The sequence below is a fragment of the Squalius cephalus genome (assembly GCF_949319135.1).
Source record: "Squalius cephalus genome assembly, chromosome: 16".
Lineage (NCBI taxonomy): Eukaryota > Metazoa > Chordata > Actinopteri > Cypriniformes > Leuciscidae > Squalius > Squalius cephalus.
This window is the reverse complement of record NC_137137.1, coordinates 4,893,925-4,912,913: the sequence shown is the minus strand read 5'-3', so window position 1 is coordinate 4,912,913 and position 18,989 is coordinate 4,893,925. Positions and strand designations below refer to the sequence as shown.

At 36.7% G+C, this 18,989-nt stretch overlaps 2 protein-coding genes across 3 annotated transcripts; both read left to right on the top strand.

Moving 5' to 3' along the window:
- Positions 1 to 758: 758 nt before the first annotated feature.
- Positions 759 to 6,972, top strand: cdk20 (cyclin dependent kinase 20). The gene is made up of 8 exons (XM_079897619.1): positions 759 to 1,079; positions 1,180 to 1,293; positions 2,683 to 2,871; positions 2,988 to 3,109; positions 4,171 to 4,233; positions 5,104 to 5,227; positions 5,321 to 5,476; positions 5,561 to 6,972. Exons 1-8 carry the CDS (start codon positions 1,005 to 1,007, stop codon positions 5,750 to 5,752), a joined length of 1,035 nt encoding a protein of 344 aa, XP_079753745.1. The 5' UTR covers positions 759 to 1,004; the 3' UTR covers positions 5,753 to 6,972.
- Positions 6,973 to 7,944: 972 nt separating this feature from the next.
- gata1b (GATA binding protein 1b) lies at positions 7,945 to 16,484 on the top strand. 2 transcript variants are annotated; one of them, XM_079898130.1, is made up of 6 exons: positions 7,945 to 8,318; positions 8,987 to 9,220; positions 10,319 to 10,618; positions 12,137 to 12,282; positions 12,731 to 12,856; positions 14,706 to 16,484. In XM_079898130.1, exons 2-6 carry the CDS (start codon positions 9,010 to 9,012, stop codon positions 14,997 to 14,999), a joined length of 1,077 nt encoding a protein of 358 aa, XP_079754256.1. In that variant the 5' UTR covers positions 7,945 to 8,318; positions 8,987 to 9,009; the 3' UTR covers positions 15,000 to 16,484. The 2 variants fall into 2 exon arrangements, with proteins under 2 accessions (XP_079754256.1, XP_079754255.1); XM_079898129.1 differs by having other exon boundaries at positions 7,946 to 8,318; positions 10,319 to 10,777.
- The last annotated feature ends 2,505 nt before the right edge of the window (positions 16,485 to 18,989 follow it).

Below are 18,989 nucleotides of genomic sequence, written 5' to 3'. Positions count from 1 at the left end.
ATCAATTTTACTCATTCAAAAGAGTAAGTGAATTTTTTTTGTATTGAAAATGTATTTGTAAATGTATTTGACCTCAGATTTGTCTATTAACACGTATTTTGCTTGAGTCATGAGTGTACAGCATGTATTTAGAAAATGGTTGGACACATTTGGGTTTAAACTGTGCTAACAAATCACAGATCACAAAAAAGGTTTTGTTTACATAAGTTGTGTGTGTGTATATATATATATACATAATACAGACGCACACACACTAAATATTATGTAATATATACCTAACTTATGTTAGGTGTATTAATGGCAAATAAATCGATTTGACAGCACTAGTTTAAACTTTCAATCAGCTTTTAGTCACGTTTTTACGGGAAATGTGTATAGATATATATTTACTATATGCTACTCATTACTCTGGAGCCATTTGTACGACGCAAAATCATAATCTTCTGTGTTACTTTCAAAATATTGGCACCTGGCATACGAATCAAAATCAACTCAAGAAATCTATAAAATTAGCTGAATATATTTGTACAGTAGCGCAATCAATTCTGATTTGTCCATCCATTCTTGCGCTAAAAATGTAACACGTGCCACCAGGACCAGACCGCTCGAAATTTAAATTCAATAATAAAAAAAAAATATATTATTATTTGTTCGTTTTTAGCTGGAAGATCATTTTTAGTCCGCTTTTATTTGCGTGGTTTGTAAGAATAAGTCACGATACGTGGTCGTTCTAATAATATTTTTGTCTTCGCTAGCTTGCCGTACAGAAACGATATCCATAGCAACTGCCATCAGCTGCAGCGGAGCGGCGTCGGATTCTACCACAGATGATCAATCTCGCTCACTGATCGATATAGAATGACATTATACAGATCAGTGATCTCGCTATTGTTTCCATTCAGTTATTATTTTGCTCTGTTACGTTGCTGAATATTTGCCAGTGTGTGAATGGAAAACAAAGGTACATTTCTGCTTTGCTAGCCGGCTAGTTGTCCAGCAGTGGAATGGATCAGTACAGTATTCTGGGTCGGATTGGGGAAGGCGCTCACGGGATTGTTTTCAAAGCCAAACACATCGAGGTAAGACCGTCTACACCTGCATTCATCCTGTGTGAAGGATAATAACTCTGTATCTCACTACATGCCTCTGTCTGCATGCTTTATCTGGTGATGTTTTCAGACAGGAGAGACCGTGGCTTTGAAAAAAGTCGCTTTGCGAAAACTTGAAGATGGTATTCCGAACCAGGCCCTGAGAGAAATCAAAGCCCTGCAAGAGATTGAGGACAACCAATATGTGAGTGACACAGACACACTGATCACTGGAGACTTGTGTAGTGAAGATGATCTCTTTTGCATCTCGCAAAATGCTTTTGTAAGTCATATTTATGAGTTGAAAGTCAAAATTGACAATGAACAGTCGAAATTAAGACATACTAATTGATGAGAGAGTCATTTTTGAGATGAAAGTCATAATTATGACGAAAGTTTGAAATTATGTGATAAATTGAAATGAGGACATGATATAAAAAGTCATATTTACCAGATTAAAGGGTTCACCCAAAAATGAAAATTATCCCATAATTTACTCACCCTCAAGCCATCCTTGGTGTATATGACTTTCTTCTTTCAGCCAAACACAATCGGAATTATATTAAAAAATATCATGTCTCTTCCAAGCTTTATAGAGCTGGTAAGTCCCGCCCTTCCGTAAAACCCCGCTGGACCTCTAGGTTGAAAAATCGTCAATGCAAGTGAATGGGAGAAAATAATTATTTTCTGGTCCCGTTTGAATTGTGCCATGAATGTGAACATATGTTGTCTGTGAATTTTTTATATAATTTTTCATGTTACGAGTTTGACAGTATATGGTATGATTCTTCGGCTAGCAGTTGTGGAAGAGACATAACGAGAAAGACTACATGTCGCCTATGTGACGTCACCCCATAAAGTTGACTTACCCGTGGTTTTCGCCAACCTCAATGATTTTGTCCTCTCCTTGAAAGAAGGCGGTGAAGTGCACCAAAGACACAGCCATGTTTAGCGGGATCCGTGAGCTAGTGTCCGTGTGCTAGTGGTGGTGACGTTTCAAACGCGTCGAAAGCAGCGAAGAGTTGTAGTCCACAAAGTGCTCTCGCACAAAGTCTAACCGTATCAAACTTCTACCCGCTAAATTGTAGCATTCTTTACACGAAAAATTATATAAAAAATTCACAGACAACATATGTTCACATTCATGGCAAAATTCAAACGGGACCAGAAAATAATTATTTTCTCCCATTCACTTGCATTGATGATTTTTCAACCTAGAGGTCCAGTGGGGTTAGCGGAGGGGGCGGGACTTACCAGCTCTATAAGGAGATTTGGGATTTTACAATGAGTTTTTTAAGCTCCAAAAAAGCGCATCCATCCATCATAAAAGTAATCCATATGGCTCCAGGGGGTTATGATAAAGGCTTTCTGAAGCGAAGTGATGCATTTTTGTAAGAAAAATGTCCATATTTAGAACTTTTTTGTCTTTTCTGTTATTATTGTGACTTTCATCTTAAATTTAATCTCGTCAAAATAATGTTTTTGTGGCGGAAATGGTCTTCCATTCTATGATGATTTGGATATACACAATAATTTATATTTTCATCATTTGATCTAGACATACTTTTATTTCTGTTTTTAACCATCTCTATAGGTGGTGAAGCTGAAGGATGTCTTCCCTCACGGCACAGGCTTTGTCCTGGTGTTTGAGTACATGTTATCTGATCTGTCAGAAGTCATTCGGAATTCCCAGCGTCCTCTCACCGCATCCCAGGTCAAAGGTTACATGATGATGCTGCTGAAAGGAGTGGCTTTCTGCCACGAGAACTCTATCATGCACAGGGTGAAACTGTGTTCCTTATATCATTAGATTTGTCCCCAGATACAGTAAATCTGTGCTGTGCTTTACTTTACCTGTTCCTTTTTTATCCATGCTCTGAATGTTTTTTTTGTGTGTAGGATCTGAAACCTGCAAATCTTCTAATCAGCTCAACGGGTCACCTGAAGATCGCTGACTTTGGTCTGGCGAGGCTCTTTTCAAATGAAGGAGATCGTCTGTACAGTCACCAAGTGGCCACCAGGTGATAGTTTACTTAAAGGGTTTGTTCGGCCTAAAATGAAAGTTAACTCATCATTTACTCACCCTGGTGTTGTTCTAATACCGAATGCCCTTTCTTTTTCGGACCACAAAAGGAGATTATAAAAAAATGAATGTCCTGCTCATGCTCATCCATATAATGGCAGTGAATAGCATCCATCATCAAGCTTTTTAAAAAAAAGACATAAAAGTGTCACAGAATGATCCCATGTGACACACACGTCTCATATCTCGAGTGTTCTGGAGGAGTACGATAGGGTTTGGTGTTAAACAAGCTGAAATTTAATGTATTATTTCACAAAAATCCTGACCTTGACCGCTGGTCTTGTGTGCATGGAACGCGTTCATGATGACGCTTTATTAGCGCCCGCTGTTCACTCCGACGCACACAAGTTGTGAGAAATCAAGGTTAATACAAACGCTACATGAAATGCATACAATCTATGTACTTTCTTCTTAGATGTGAATATATCCATTGTGTTTGTCGCAACAAGATGTTATCGTGTTCACATTTGTCTACTGTCATTCTGACTGTCATCTGACAACCAACATCCCGGTCTGGAGATTTTTTTTGTATTAATCTTGATTTTTCTGGGTGAGTCGGAGTGAACTGCCGTGCTAATAATGAGTCAGGAACGTACACCCTGCACAGAAGACCAATGGACAAGGTCAGGATTTGCATTAAAAAATACATTGAATTTCTGTTTTTACTAAACCCTATCTTATACCCCCAGAACTCTTGGGATATACGGCACATGTCACATGGGATCATTCTGTGATACTTCTGCAGCATTTTTAAAAAGGACTCTATTCACTTCCATTATATGGACGAGCGTGAGATTATTGTTTAAAATTTCTCCCTTTGTGGTCCCAAAAAGAGAGAAATGCATACGGCATTAGAACAAAACCAAGGTAAATGATGACTGAATTTTCATTTTAAGATGAACTATCCCTTCAAAGTCAAATCTACATTTGTTCTAGCTTTAACCCAAAGCCTAAATCATATGGCTAAAAATATTTTTGCTGTGCTGTGCTGTGTTTCAGATGGTACAGAGCACCAGAACTTTTGTATGGTGCCAGAAAATATGATGAAGGAGTTGATCTCTGGTAAGAATTTTTAGAATGATATTCTCAGTTTATTCGCAAAATCGAATAATAAATCTACAATTTACATTTGGAATGAGCTGATTGGAGTTTATTATAATTAATAAACATCCGTGCCCCATCCTACAAAATTTTTTTTTTCTTGTTAGAGAAGCCGTTTCACTCAGATGTACTGTACGTAACAATGGATCCTTTTCACAGACTGTGATAACCGGTTTTCATATTTTCATTTAAAAAAAAAAAGTAATTTATACTTTTAAAACTATTATAAAACTCTATATTGGGTTATATTACCTTGTCAGTAAATGAAAAAAATAAATAAATAAATAATGCTGCTGCGAGGGTTTATAACACTGTACTTTTACATTTATAACACTATACTTTGTGTTATATTACCTTGCTATTTAATTAAAACTAAAACTAAAATTGAGTAAATCAAAAAAATTTCATTTTTCTTTTTTTAAACTTTTATTAGCAAGTATTAGTATTTATCAGTTCTATCTATTTTATAATCGGGAATAATTACTGTAAACATATCCAAGTGTGTTTTGTCTATGTAAATTCATGACTTTCTAAAACATCCAGGTAATAAAATGTCATTAAAAATCACTGTACTTCCAATTCAACTTCCTTGAATATCCAATGTCTTATGCAATTCTTCAGTCCGTAAATGTGAAATGTATAGTTTACATTTGTGTCTAATGCCAGATTTCATAATGCATTACCATTGCGTATTCTTACAAAAGCAAATATTCCCTACTAATAAGACTCTTTTTTTTTAAGAATTCTCTCTTGCCTCAAGCTTCACTAGATGGCAGTAGTGCTCATTCTACATCCAGCTGGTGTCAGTGTCTTTCCTCTGGCTTGTTTCAGGGCTGTAGGCTGCATTTTCGGGGAGCTGTTGAATAACTCTCCACTTTTCCCCGGAGAGAATGACATTGAGCAGTTGTGCTGTGTGCTCCGAGTGCTGGGAACTCCCAACCAGAAAGTCTGGCCCGTGAGCTCTCACTTCACATCCACTACACCTGTTTAGAATGACCTGATGCACAACCGTTCTCCTAAAGGTTTTGTGTTGATGTACCAAATCTAGGAAATAACAGACCTTCCAGACTACAATAAGATCACATTTAAAGAAAACCCACCTATTCCTTTGGAGGAAATTGTACCTGACACGTCACCACAAGCTGTGGACCTCCTGAAGAAGTTCCTCGTCTATCCGTCCAAGCAGAGGATCAGTGCTAGTCAGGTGCGCATCTGAAGTTTTGTACAGATTGATTCAGTCAGTCATGTGACTCCAATGACACTAATAATGCCCTGTCTGTTTCCTCAGGCTTTGCTCCATCCGTATTTTTTCACGGACCCTCTCCCGGCTCATCATTCAGAGCTCCCCATCCCACAGCGTGGAGGAAAGCACTCCAGACAGCGCATGCAACCGCCGCACGAATTCACAGTGGATCGACCCTTACACGAGAGCTTGGTGGACCCGAGTCGGATCCAAAGGCACGCGTGGAGTTGTTTATGAAATCTAGGGGTTTGTACTCTGTTTCAAACCAGGAAGTGGCCCATTAAGTCATGCTCATTTAAGGACGATGAAAAAAGAAGTATTTATTATAATATACAGAAATAGGCTATATAATATTGTAGTTTTTTAAATATGCTTTTAGTGAATTTCAAATGGCGTGTGTAAATTTCATGGTACATGTTTAAATTTCTTGAAATATTTCTGTTTAAATTTGTACGGCACATTTTACTATACACATTATAGGAGTAGCTTATTTGAATTGATTGCATCTCAAGCTGTATTACTCACTCCACTTCAGTGGAACTGTAAAATGAAAATGAAAAACAAAAAAAAAACCTTCTTCCTTCTTGCTCAACAACCATTAACCTTATCATTTAACACCAGCCAGTGTAAATGAACTGATCTGGGTTTTTATTCAGTTAGGCGCAACTTTATACAGTGATCAGATAGAAACGGATGTACTAGAACAGGTCTGGTCATGCAGTTTAGAGCAAAAAGGACAAATCAGCAGGTAACTAGTTTTTAATCACACTATCGTTCAAAAGTTTGGGTTCAGTGAGATTAAAGAAAAAAAAAAAGAAAAGAAATTATACTTTAATTCAGCAAGGATGCATTAAATTAATCAAAAGTGAAAGTCTTGATCATCAAATCATCATATTAGAATGATTTCTGAAGGATCATGTGACACTGAAGACTGGAGTAATGATGCTGAAACTTTAGCTTTGATCACTGGAATAAATAGCATTTTAAATTGTAATAATATTTCACAATATTACTGTTTTTACTGTATTTTTGATCAAATAAATGAGCAGAATATAAATTTGCTGAGCAGAAGAGACTTTCTTTCAAAAACATTAAAAATCATACCTTCTCCAAACGTTTTAACCCTTGTTAATACCGCTAATATTAATAAAGAACCATTCAACCTTTTAAATGATCATTACATTGTTGAAAAGCTGTGGAGGAAACTAGCCTTATCAGTGAACATGCAAACACCTAGTTTCTATTAAAAGTGCTATAAGCAGTCTTATCATTGTTTTATAGATTATTCTTAATTGTTTTGAACCACTAACACAGTCATAGTCGTAAATCACTCGTGCAAATACAACATCACACAACATCTCCCTCAAAGGTGGATGCAAATAGTGTAACTGTAATGTGAAATGAACATGGAATCAACATTACCGTTAGGGTAAATAAACTAAACTAGAACTAAATGGAAGTGGGGCACATCTGTCATCTTTTTTTATTCTGTTGTAGTCTGTTATACTTGACATTTTTTTCGTTAAACGACAGACTCTTGAACACACAGCATGATTGACCACTTTAATTTTCCCTCAAACTAAACGAACAAAAGGAAAGAAAACGGTTCGCTTTGATTAACAAATGACTTCCACAGCCCTGCTCTGTGTGCATGTGGCCAGGCTGGGCATCTTTAGAATGATTGCAGCATTTGTCTCTATTTGCATTTGTGCAATCTGCTCAACTGTCCTCTTGTGTTACATATTAAGCTGTGCTTTGCATCTTTTATTGGCTCCACTTTCCCTTTTGTTCTATCACTTGCTTGGCTTTTTTTAAGTTGGTTAAAATTCATAGAGCTTATAGTAAGTTTAGTTAAAATTCACTCAAAAAAACATCATTTACTCACTATCATGTTGTTCCAAAACTATGAGTTTCACTTCTCTGTGGAACAGTGTTTTTTTGTCCATACAATGAAATTAAATGGTCTCCAATGTTGTTTGGATGCCAACGTTTTTCAGAATATCTTTTGTGTTCAACAGAAGAAAGTCAGTCATACAGGTTTGAAAATGCATTGGGGTAATAGAGTAATAGAGTAAATGATGACAGAAATTTCTTTATACTTTTGTACTTTCTGTATATGTATTTTATTTTGAATTGGGTTATGTTAATTTTAGATACATTTTTAATTATTTTATATATTTTTTTCATGTTATGTATTACTATTATTATTTAATATTGCTATTTAGGTTTGTTTTTATTTATTTCCAGTTAATAGCAGTGCTTCAACTTAAACTAAACAATTTTTGAATGTATAATAAAATAATAATAATAATAAACTGAAATAAGTTTAACTTTTTTTAACTTATATTTACATTTTATTTTATTTCAGCTTTATTTCAATTAACAGAAACTAATAGTTTATATACATAATAGTTTATATTTAACATACTAGTTATATACATACACATATTTCCATTGTATGGACAAAAAACACTGTTCCACAGAAGAGGAGAAAGTTGGTCTTGGCCTTTTTGCTCTTTGTTGGCTTTGCATATTTGTTCTTGTAATTTGCAATGCAGACTTTTAGTAGATTTTCAAATGATGTGGGATATTTCCAGACTTTTTTTGTGCATTTGCACTCATGAGGCACCACATTTGCTGAAGAAGTGGACCTGTCTTTGGCTCCACCCACCGTATCCACATGCGTAACCTCAATCACCCACAATGCCAGAGCTCAGAAATCTTCACACATAAAGTTCTGACCATCAGCAGTGCTCACCTTCATCACAGACACCTGTTCTGCAGACTGAACAGATAAGCTCAGGTATGCCTTATTATGATCTACATTACCATATCTACAGCCAGATTAGCAAATCAAACAATGCAAGTGATGCTTATCTTGTTTTTAGAGTAATTTGATGCTAGACGTATTTTCTGTTAAATGGAAAGTTGTGACTGACACTGCTGTTGAGTTTTGTGTTGTGCAACAAACAAAGGGTTTGTTTTGAAAGCATGGATTTTGTGAGAATCTGACTTAAAATATTTTTTAAAAAAGTTGTTCTGTTCATAGAATAAATGTTATTGGGATTGCAGTTTGATTCCCAAACACATTCAGAATGTATTTCTTAAATGTATTTTTTATATTGCCTTTAAACTGATGATATTCTATTGCAATTATTAAAACTATTAAACAATACACATAATGCTATTAAAATTGTTCTTATTGGCACAATTAAGGCATAATTTGGATGATTCCTGCATTGCACCACACTTTAACATGCCATTTCAAAAATAAAAATATATGAATATATTGAATGTTATATATTCAATATGTAAAATATATTTTGTATATATGATATATTTTATATATTTGAAGTCATTTGTTAATAAAATATATATGAAATATTTTATATATTCATATATAAAATATATGAATATATATTGAACATTGTTCATTCATTTTCCATAATTAATCATCTCATTTTCATGCAGTACAAAAGGTGTTGCTGATAGACATGGAGAGCTCCGTTGAGCAGACTCGCTGGGTATCGTCCTCCATGTTGGCTTCAGAGGTGATGCCCACTTACCCTCCTGACTCCAGCTATCTGGTCCACACTGAGGAGGGCTCGATGTTCCCCTGCGCTGATGCGGATCACGGCGGCTTGCCCTCTGTGTTCACCAGCCCCATCCACGGCCGCCCATCTGGAGCTTTTCAACACAGCCCAGGTCAGTGACAGCGCACCATCAAAAAAGTATTGTGGGAGTATCATGGTACAGGTATAGATTCACATGGTACTTTGATATACAGTACACTACCTACCGTTTTCTGTTTAAATATATTTTTCAAATGTATTTTATTCCTGAATTTTCAGCATCCTTACTCTAGTCTTAAGTCACATGATCCTTCAGAAATCATTGTAATATGCCGATTTGCGGCACAAGAAACGTTTCTTATTATTATCAATGTTGAAAACTGTTGTTCTACTTAATATTTTTGTGGATTTTTGTTTTCAATATTTTTTTGATAAATAGAAATTGCAAAAGAAGAGCATTTATTTTGTAACTTTTGTAACATTATAAATGTCTTTACTGTCACTTTTGATCAATTTAACGCATTCTTGCTAAATAAAAGTATTAATTTCTTAAAAAAAAAAGCTTACTGACCCTAAACTTTAGAACAGTAGTGTATACTGTACTGTAGCACTGAAAAGTTACCATATTCATATTCAACTTGATAAGAAGTTTTACATGATAAGAACCAAAGGCTTATAAATAGGACCCTCTAGTACAGAGAAATTAAATGTGAAAGTATGGGACTGCGTCAGTAAATTATCTAGCCATAAAGTTAATGACACTACTATTGCTGATTTAATTGTGCTTTTGTGCTTTAGTAACTTTGATCCACCAGATGTTAGTTATTTTAAAACTCATTTCATAAAAACTTCAGCACTGGTTATATTTCAAATGCATTGTCTTTTCAGAAGGACAAATGATGACCCTAGCTTTAACCAGATACACTCAAATGAATGCCATTGGCTGTTTTAAGTAAAAGTTGAGTAAAAAAAAAAAAAAATTCTAGTTCATCTACATTAAACTGTTACTTTTGAAATGTAAATGATACAGTTGATATTTTCTCTTACTCTTACTAAATAACTCATTCCAGTTTACATTTATGCAGTGAAGTCATTTAATGGTCCTCCTTAAAAGTATAAATTCTGTGTCTCTGTGGTGCTATCAATTCAAAACGCTCTTTTTAACTCTAGAAACTTGTCATTTTCCTGATTTCAGTTGCTTTCTTTGAGTATTCCTCCCTCTCTTCCTCAGTATATCCCGTTTACTCCTCTCCATTCCTCGCCAACCTGTCCTGGCTTGAAGGTTCAAACGGATCCTCTCTAACCAACCTCTTCCCATCATCCCCGTCGTCCTGGCATGGCAGTGCATTTTCCAAAACGTCCTCCCCGTCCTTCCATGTCTCCACGTCCCTCACCTCCGCCAGACCGCCTCGTTCGGCCCTTCCCTCCCCTGTCCTGGACCAGAAGGAGAGTGTGAAAGGAGAGAGATTGAGTCCTCCTGGAGGAGGCGAGGCATTTGGCGGGATGTTCCCTCTAAACCCTTCAGTGAGCGGTGTGTATGCTCACACACACTCCTCAAAAGCACACTCGCAGTCACTGGCCCACATCAGTCCCTACGGGAGCTTCACGCAAGATTACAACAGTTCAGCTCTCTACGCTCCCTCGTCCTTCTCACCGAAATTATGCAGCAAGATGAGATTCTCCCCTTTAGGTGAGGAAGTGTCATAACAGGCAGGTAATGTGTGCTGGCGCTGGTGTTGTCCTAGAGTCAAACCTTTCATGATGTGATTGTGTGTAATATGGCTGAATGTAAAAGTTCAAAGTTCACGTCTCCCAAAAGAAAGAATCGATTCTGAACTGCCTGAATCAAGTCGTTATTGCAGTCTTACTTCCTGCTCAGACATACATAGGGTTGTTTCAAATTTGCATAATGTCTGTGGTCTTTTTGGCTGCCCATGAACGACGTCTATTTTGACCCTCATACTCTGTAGTTGTAGCTGAGGTCAGGAACAGTTTGGTTCGTGTTTTTGACATGTCGAGAAGATGCAGTTTTCTGCACTTCCAATGATTGAGGACTCCGGCTCGAATTGATGCGGTAAAACCGACGATGCTGTTCGTATCACTGTAACTAGTGCTGAGTAATCCTCCAGAGCTGAAATTCAGATATGATAATGAGCGTTTACTGTGAGGCACTTAAGCTGTCGACCAATCACAGCAGACTAAGCCATCTGACCAATCAGAGCGGAGTAGGCTCTCGGAAAGGAGGAGTTTAGAAAGACTGAATCCTTGATCAAACCGGTTCTTCGACACTTTGAGAAAAGAGGTGATGCTGCAAACGTATATTATGAGAAAATGAAAGTGTTTTTTGACTTTAGATTAATGTAAACTTATTGTACGAAACTTACAAAACAAAATTACGAACCTCTAAAATAGCATCCAAACAAACAACACAAAATACCAAACGATTAGAACTTTCCCATCCCAACAAATATAATAAATACATTTTAAAAAGTAAACAATAATAATACAAATTCTGGTATTTTAGTAAAAATGTGTTTGCACTGACAGGGAACTCAGTATTTGAAATATTATATTATATATAAATAAGATTTACTGTCAGTGACCCTTCTTTCAGTTATTTTTTACCAGGTAATATTGTACTATGGGAGTGATATTAAAAAAACAAATTCAGTGTACATGACTTTTCCCATAGAAAATGGCTGATGAAATTACAGGACCAAATTCAATATACTCCAGTCCTTCTAACGAAACGAATCCAGAAAATGAATGCAACACGTTTCAAGTTAGGCCTGTGCTGCATTTCTATAGATGTCTTGCCCATCTGTTTTTTTGTGCCAGTCACATGACTAAAAACTATAAATAAAGCTCCAGTACATAGATGGCTTACTAAAGAACTAAGAAAAATAATGTTCTTTGTGGAAATTAAACAGGTTCTTGAATGACATTAGTCTGTTAGCATTCTAACTGGAACCTTTAGAGTGTACGTTTCATTGTGTATTTTTGTTAAATTTGCAAATTAAACATCGTCTCTAATCTTTTGTGGTGACAGATACGCGTGAGTGTGTGAACTGTGGGGCCACTGCCACCCCTCTGTGGCGGCGTGATGGAACGGGCCACTACCTCTGCAATGCCTGCGGACTGTACCAAAAGATGAACAGACAGAACAGGCCTCTCATCCGACCCAAAAAGAGACTGGTACACCTCACTGATACTCAGTTCACTGATAATCAAGAGAAGTTACAAAGAAGGCTACATTTATTTGATCATAAGTACAGTAAAAACTTTAATATTGTGAAAACAGAACTCTTTTATATCCTAATCTATTTTAAAATGTAATTTATTCCTGTTATGCAAATCTGAATTCTCATCATCATTACTCCAGTCTTCAGTGTCACCTGATCCTTCAGAAATCATTCTAATTTGCTAAATTGCTCCTAATATTATCAATGTTGAAAACAGTTGTGCCGCTTAATATTTTTGTGGAAACCGTGATACATTTGTTTTGCAGGAATCTTTGATGAATAGAAAGTTAAAAAGAACAGTGTTTATTTAGGATAGAAATCTTTTTGTGACATTACTGTCACTTTTCTGTCACTGTTTATAAGACGTAGAGTGACTCTAGCCTTCGTCTCTCTTTCTGTAGGTCATCAGTAAGCGAATAGGAACTCAATGTGCGAACTGCCAGACCAGCACCACCACACTGTGGAGACGCAACGCCAGCGGAGAGCCCGTGTGTAACGCTTGCGGACTCTATTTCAAGCTTCACAATGTGAGCAATTTCACTCATTTTACTTGACTGTTTTTGTATTAAAATGCCAAAATCTTATTCGGTTAATTTAGTAAAAGCTGATTTGTATCATTTTAGTGGACGAATTTGTGTTGTCACTCAAAACCAAGCAGTACATTTTTGGCAGCATTTGTGCCGTTGCCTGATTTGCATAACTTCTTTTTGTGGATCCAGTGCTAAAACAGTGCAAAAAAAAAAACCCTATGAATTCTTAGTCAATTACTTCCTGGAATTCTGTGGCACTTTCAAAACATCATGTGTCAACATTTCAACTAACTTTTTTCCACCAATTTCAACCCGTTTGTCATTATTTTTGCAATTCCAATTGGTACAGCTAATGGCACAGCAATCACACAAAGCAGCTCTAAAGGTGCTGTATGTAATTTTTTGACTGTACTAAAGCATACAAATACCATAATATGTTTGAAGACATTTACAAAACATGCATTGTTTCCCTAAAAATCAATGCTACAGCCAGTTATTTTACTTTGAAATGTATGGAAGCTTGTTTCCGCCACTGAATAATAAATAATTAATAATAATTGCGACTTTTTATCTCACAATTCTGACTTTTTTTCTCACAATTGCGATATATCAAGTCAGAATTGTGACTTTTTTTCTCACAATTGCGAGATATGAAGTCAGAATTGTGAGAAATAAAGTCGCAATTCTTAGAAATAAAGTCGCAATTGCGAGATATAAAGTCGCAATTGTGAGATATAAAGTCGCAATTCTGAGAAATAAAGTCGCAATTGCGAGATATAAAGTCGCAATTCTGAGAAATAAAGTCACAATTGCGAGATATAAAGTCGCAATTCTGAGAAATAAAGTCACAATTGGGATATATAATGTCGCAATTCTGAGAAATAAAGTCACAATTGCGAGATATAAAGTCAGAACTGCATGATATAAATTCGCAAAAGCGTGTTATAAAGTCAGAATTGTGAGATACAAACTATTCTGAGGTAAAAAAAAAAAAAAAATCCGTCTTTTTTTTCCTTAGAATTGAACTTTATATCTCACAATTGTGAGTTTATATCTCACAATTCTGAGAAAAGATGTCAGAATTGCGAGATATAAACTCGCAATTATGTGTTATAAAGTCAGAATTGCGTGATATAAAGTCGCAATTGTGAGTTTATAACACGCGTGATATAAAGTCGCAATTGTGACTTTATAACACGCAATTGCGAGTTTATATCTCACAATTCTGACTTTATAAGATGCAATTGTGACTTGAGAAATAAAGTCAGAATTGCGAGATGTAAACTCGCAATTGTGAGATAAAAAGTCGCAATTATCTTTTAAAATGTTTTATTTTGTGGTGGAAACAAGCTTCCATAGATATGTGCCTTCCGTGTCGAAAAGTCTGTTTTTGTTTTGATCCGTGTGAATCCGCCCACTGCCAATTCACCCAGTAGTGTTTCAACTCTCCGGGTTTTCAGTTGGAGGAAAACACAACATATTGCAGCCATTGAAGCCAGCAAACAAACTATGTCAGATATTGCAGATTCTACCTGACCTAAAAAAGCCTCGGCATCCATCTGAAAATCTCAATGAACGGGAGTATACTAAAATGCGGATAAATCAACTCATCAGCTTACAGTGTGTAAGTCTCTTCACCTTCCATTGTCAACTGCGCTCGCTCCTGTTGCGTGTCCTCAATCTGGAAACCCGCGTGAGCGTCGAGTCTGAGGAGGATGGCGGAAACAACTCTCTCCATTATTTTGAATTTGGATTGCAGTACCCATTTCAACCACTAGCTGTCAATTTTACATACTGCACCTTTAACTGCAATTTTGTGCTTAATATTTTCAATCATCCTCATCAGGTGAACAGACCGCTGACTATGAAGAAGGAAGGCATTCAGACACGCAACCGTAAAGTGTCCAGCAAGAGCAGAAAAGGGAAGAAGTTTAGCACTGCAGAGGAGAATCTCTATTGGGATTTTTCGAAGAATCCTGCCTCTGATCAGTATTTCGACATGTATCCTCAGAGTCCAGGAGCTCTGGGGGTCTATAGTCATTCTTCCCATTCACTGCCGCCCACAGCTGCCTTCCACAGCCACACCACCCTGCCCTACCCATACCACCCGTCGGCTGCCATCCTACCCAGCATGATGTGAGAGGACCTGGACAAAAGACTATGTACAAAACACTCAACACTGCCATCTGTTCAGATACTCATCATAAACATACTTGGAAACTTTACAGATGTGGATGCATGAAAAAGCATGAGGGGAATATATAGTTGCCCTAAAAATATTTGGACATTAAAGTCACAAATTGAATTTTTATTGCATGTCATTGCATTATATGCAAAATATCAAACCAGGTGACATTTATTTTAAATAAAGACACACTTATCAAGTTAGAAAAGCATTATGACACTTGGTGAAGAATTAGTGGATCATTAAATTGATCAAGTGACAGTAAAGACATTTATAATGCTACAAAAGATTTCTATTTCAAATAAATGCTCTTCTTTTGAACTATATCAAAGAATACAGAAAAATATATATCATGGTTTCTACGAACATATTAAGCAGCACAATTTTTTTCAACATGGATAATAATCGGAAATGTTTCTCAAGCAGCAAATCGTCATATCAGAATGACTTCTGAAGGATCATGTGACACTGAAGACTGGAGTAGTGATGCTGAAAAGTCAGCTTTGCATTACAGGAATAAATCACATTTTACAATATATTCAAATAGAAAAGAGTTATTTTAAACTGTAATAATATTTTTGATCAAATACATGCAGCCTTGGTGAGCATAAGAGTCTTCTTTCTAAAACATTGAATAATCTTACTCGCCCCAAACATATGTACAGTAGTTTATATATAGACTACATTTATTTTTTTCAGTGTTTGTAACCACTTTTCTCTAACAACTTTATTTTTTTCAGCATTTGTAACTGTTGCATGTTTTTTAAAGTGTTTTACAGAAAATAAATGTTGTTTAAAAATAAAAGTTTACATGAAGCACCTTTTCTTTTTGCATTTGCTGTAATTGACAGCCGGACTCAACTGAGAAGCCTAGAGACTCGCTTGATTTAATTCAAAACAGAGTCTCCGTATCGACACGGCGAGGCTCCTTCACATCACTGCATCTTAACAGACGTTTCAATCTGATGTGGTTTTTCTCTGGCGCCATTGTGAGCTCTGCTGCTTGGATGAATTAGCTCGTAGTGGGAGTTAGACGGTTACAATGTGCAATGACAGCACATGCAAATCCAGCACTTTCCATATAGTGCAGTGATGCAGCTAGTAAAGGATACAGTTCAGTAATGTCTCACTGTAACTCATATGAGCTGTTCAGTGCCAATTCAAAACATTTGGTAAGACAGAATCTTTCACAATACACATCATTTCAAAGCAGCTTTACAGAAAGTGCATGAGTCAACATTACAATTTACAGTGATCTGTTATTATCAGAGGTAACTGTCTAAGTTAAGTATTTCAGAAATGTACATATACAAAGTCACAGTTAGCTAAAAATGTATTAATTTAAACAATGTAATAATTTAATGCAGAAACAATGAGCTCATTGAAGTAATGAATACTTGTTTGTTAACAAATGATTATGACATTTAGAAAATATAGCATTGGTGCAAAATTTAGCAAAATACTCCTCTCTATAGCAAATTTTGGTAACACTTTATTTTACAGTGTCATTGTTATGTTACATGTAATTACTGTAGTAATAACTATAAATGATGCATAATTACATGCAATTAACCCTAAACCAAACCTTCATCCTAATCCTAACCCTATAGTAAGTATATGTAGTTAATTATTATTACTCAGTAGGCTACTTAAATGTATAATTACACTGTAATACTGACACCTTAAAATAAAGTGTCACCCAAATTTTTCTAGCCAACTAACGTGCTATGGCCATGGCTTTCCATGTAACGTTATGTCACTGATTGATCGATATTATGAGGCATATACATTTGATTTCGGTAAGTTGTACTGTATCTGGCAACATACCTATTGTTCATTCGTGTTTATTTACAATTAACTAGTAAAGAGTAAAGGTGATGATACACAGGGCAACTTTTTGAGCAATGTTGCTGGGCAATCTTGCCGAGTGATTGTTGCTTGGGCACTTTCCCATTGAAAATGGGCAATAAATTTCTATCTGGATAATTTAGATCGGTCGTGGGCCCTGTGTCTCATCTGGTTGCCCGTTGACGGTAACATTGCTCAAAAAGTTGCCCTGTGTATCATCACCTTAAGAGTAGCTAATCCGAGATGATCGGTTCACGTGCCGCTTGAACTGAGGCGCCAGCGATCTGTCTTGTCTTGTCTGTCGGTGTCAGTGTCCTCTTCTTCGCGATTTTTCTCTGCGTGAGAAAATGGATGTTGTGAAACGTGAGAGCGTGTGAAAAGTGTCAATTTCGCGAGTCTCACGCTGAATGAGTGAGAGTTGGCAAATCATAGCTAGTCATATCATAGCTTAGTTTTGCAAGTCAAATGCAAATTGATAGATGTTCAACTTTCTTATTTCTCTCTGTAGAAATATTTGTGTGTGTGTGAGAATGATAAAATGTTTTGTACCTCTCTCTCTCTCTCTCTCTCTCTCTCTCTCTCTCTGTAGGTTGATGTCTATATGTGACCCTGGGATCACAAAACCAGTCAAAAGTAGCACGGGTATATTTGTGGCAATAGCCACCCATTGTATGGGTCAAAATTATGGATTTTTCCTTTATGCCAAAAATCATTAGGATATTAAATAAAGATCATGATGAAGATATTTAGTAAATTTCCAACCCTAAATATATAAAAAAATATATTTTTGTGAGTGAATGCAGCACAATCGCGAACATAAATGGACAATTTTAAAGGCGATTTGTCTCAATGTTTCGATTTTTTTGCACCCTCAGATTCCAGATTTTCTGAGATTGTCCTATCCTAACAAACCATACATCAATGGAAAGCTTATTTATTCAGCTTTCAGATGATGTATACATCTCAATTTAAAAAAATTGACCCATGTGACTGGTTTTGTGGTCCTGGGTCACAAGCTAAATATAAATTTCCACCTTGCGCATAAATAACTAATCATGTCGCTTCCTAAACCGTACAGTATCATTCTTGATATTCCTTAAAACTACATTTCTGCCATAATATGCAAGCAGATTGAATTAAGGACCTATCAGCCTGCGCATGCTAGAGTTTCATGACAGATCTTTGTATTTTTGTGAGGATTGCCCGTGCAAAACTCACTGCACAATGATCGGATGTTGTGTGAGGTTGCCAGGGTGTTGCTATGCAGTTGCCAATGTGTTCTGAGCATTATTAAGATGTTGCTATGGGGTGGCTTTCCAGTCAAAAATCATAACGCTGACCAACCTGTCATCAGATTGAGTGTCAAGAAAGGCCCACGATATTCACCCAAACACATGCACAATATTTTCCCAGCCTCTTTGAGTTAATAAATTGGCATCACTGAGTGAATTCTTCCATGCCGGTATGGAAAAACGGCTCAGCGGTGTGAAATATGGATTTGTGTCTCAGTTTTACTCTGGTTGGTGATGATATCTCAGATAGGGCCCCTCCCTCTCCTCCATCTGTTTCCATCTCTCACGGTTGACCACATAGCTCTGCTCCCTTGGCTTCTAGTGGAGCCTCATTGTGCAACGCAGGCGGCTTCTGGTTTTCCGGACTCTATTAAAAAAAAGTGCAGAAGGGAAAAGGAGATGCACAGAAGAAGGCTGCAAGCTTTTAGAGCCTGGTACACGAGGCACATCGTTCGCTTTTTTCTGTCATCGGCTTCCTCCATTCAGGGTGAAGCCGTGTTATCTGGTGGAGTCGGCACCATAGTGAGGGGGAAATGGTACTGAGTGACTCGGAGAGATTAGCAACCACAGGACAGGTCCAACCAACACGTACAGGCCTGTACGTTAGCGCTCACCAGCTCCGCCGCGCTCGCGCTTGCAAACTCTTTTCCATTCATGTAAACAGACTAGCAAAGACACACAATCACATCTTTACATCTGATCTGCACAGGTCACAAGGTCAGAGCCCTCCTCTAGAAGAGCCTGACTAAACTGCCTGTGTGCAAACTGTTCATCACATTATAAATAGTCTGATTGGAAGCTAATT

Bases quoted from the DNA above. Each gene is read 5' to 3' on its own strand.
- cdk20 (XM_079897619.1), top strand. From the start codon at position 1,005: ATGGATCAGTACAGTATTCTGGGTCGGATTGGGGAAGGCGCTCACGGG. The intron at 1,294-2,682 runs GTGAGTGACACA...CCATCTCTATAG, and splicing joins AGATTGAGGACAACCAATAT to GTGGTGAAGCTGAAGGATGT. The intron at 4,234-5,103 runs GTAAGAATTTTT...GGCTTGTTTCAG, and splicing joins GATGAAGGAGTTGATCTCTG to GGCTGTAGGCTGCATTTTCG.
- gata1b (XM_079898129.1), top strand. From the start codon at position 9,010: ATGGAGAGCTCCGTTGAGCAGACTCGCTGGGTATCGTCCTCCATGTTG. The intron at 12,283-12,730 runs GTACACCTCACT...CTCTTTCTGTAG, and splicing joins TCCGACCCAAAAAGAGACTG to GTCATCAGTAAGCGAATAGG. The intron at 12,857-14,705 runs GTGAGCAATTTC...CATCCTCATCAG, and splicing joins TCTATTTCAAGCTTCACAAT to GTGAACAGACCGCTGACTAT.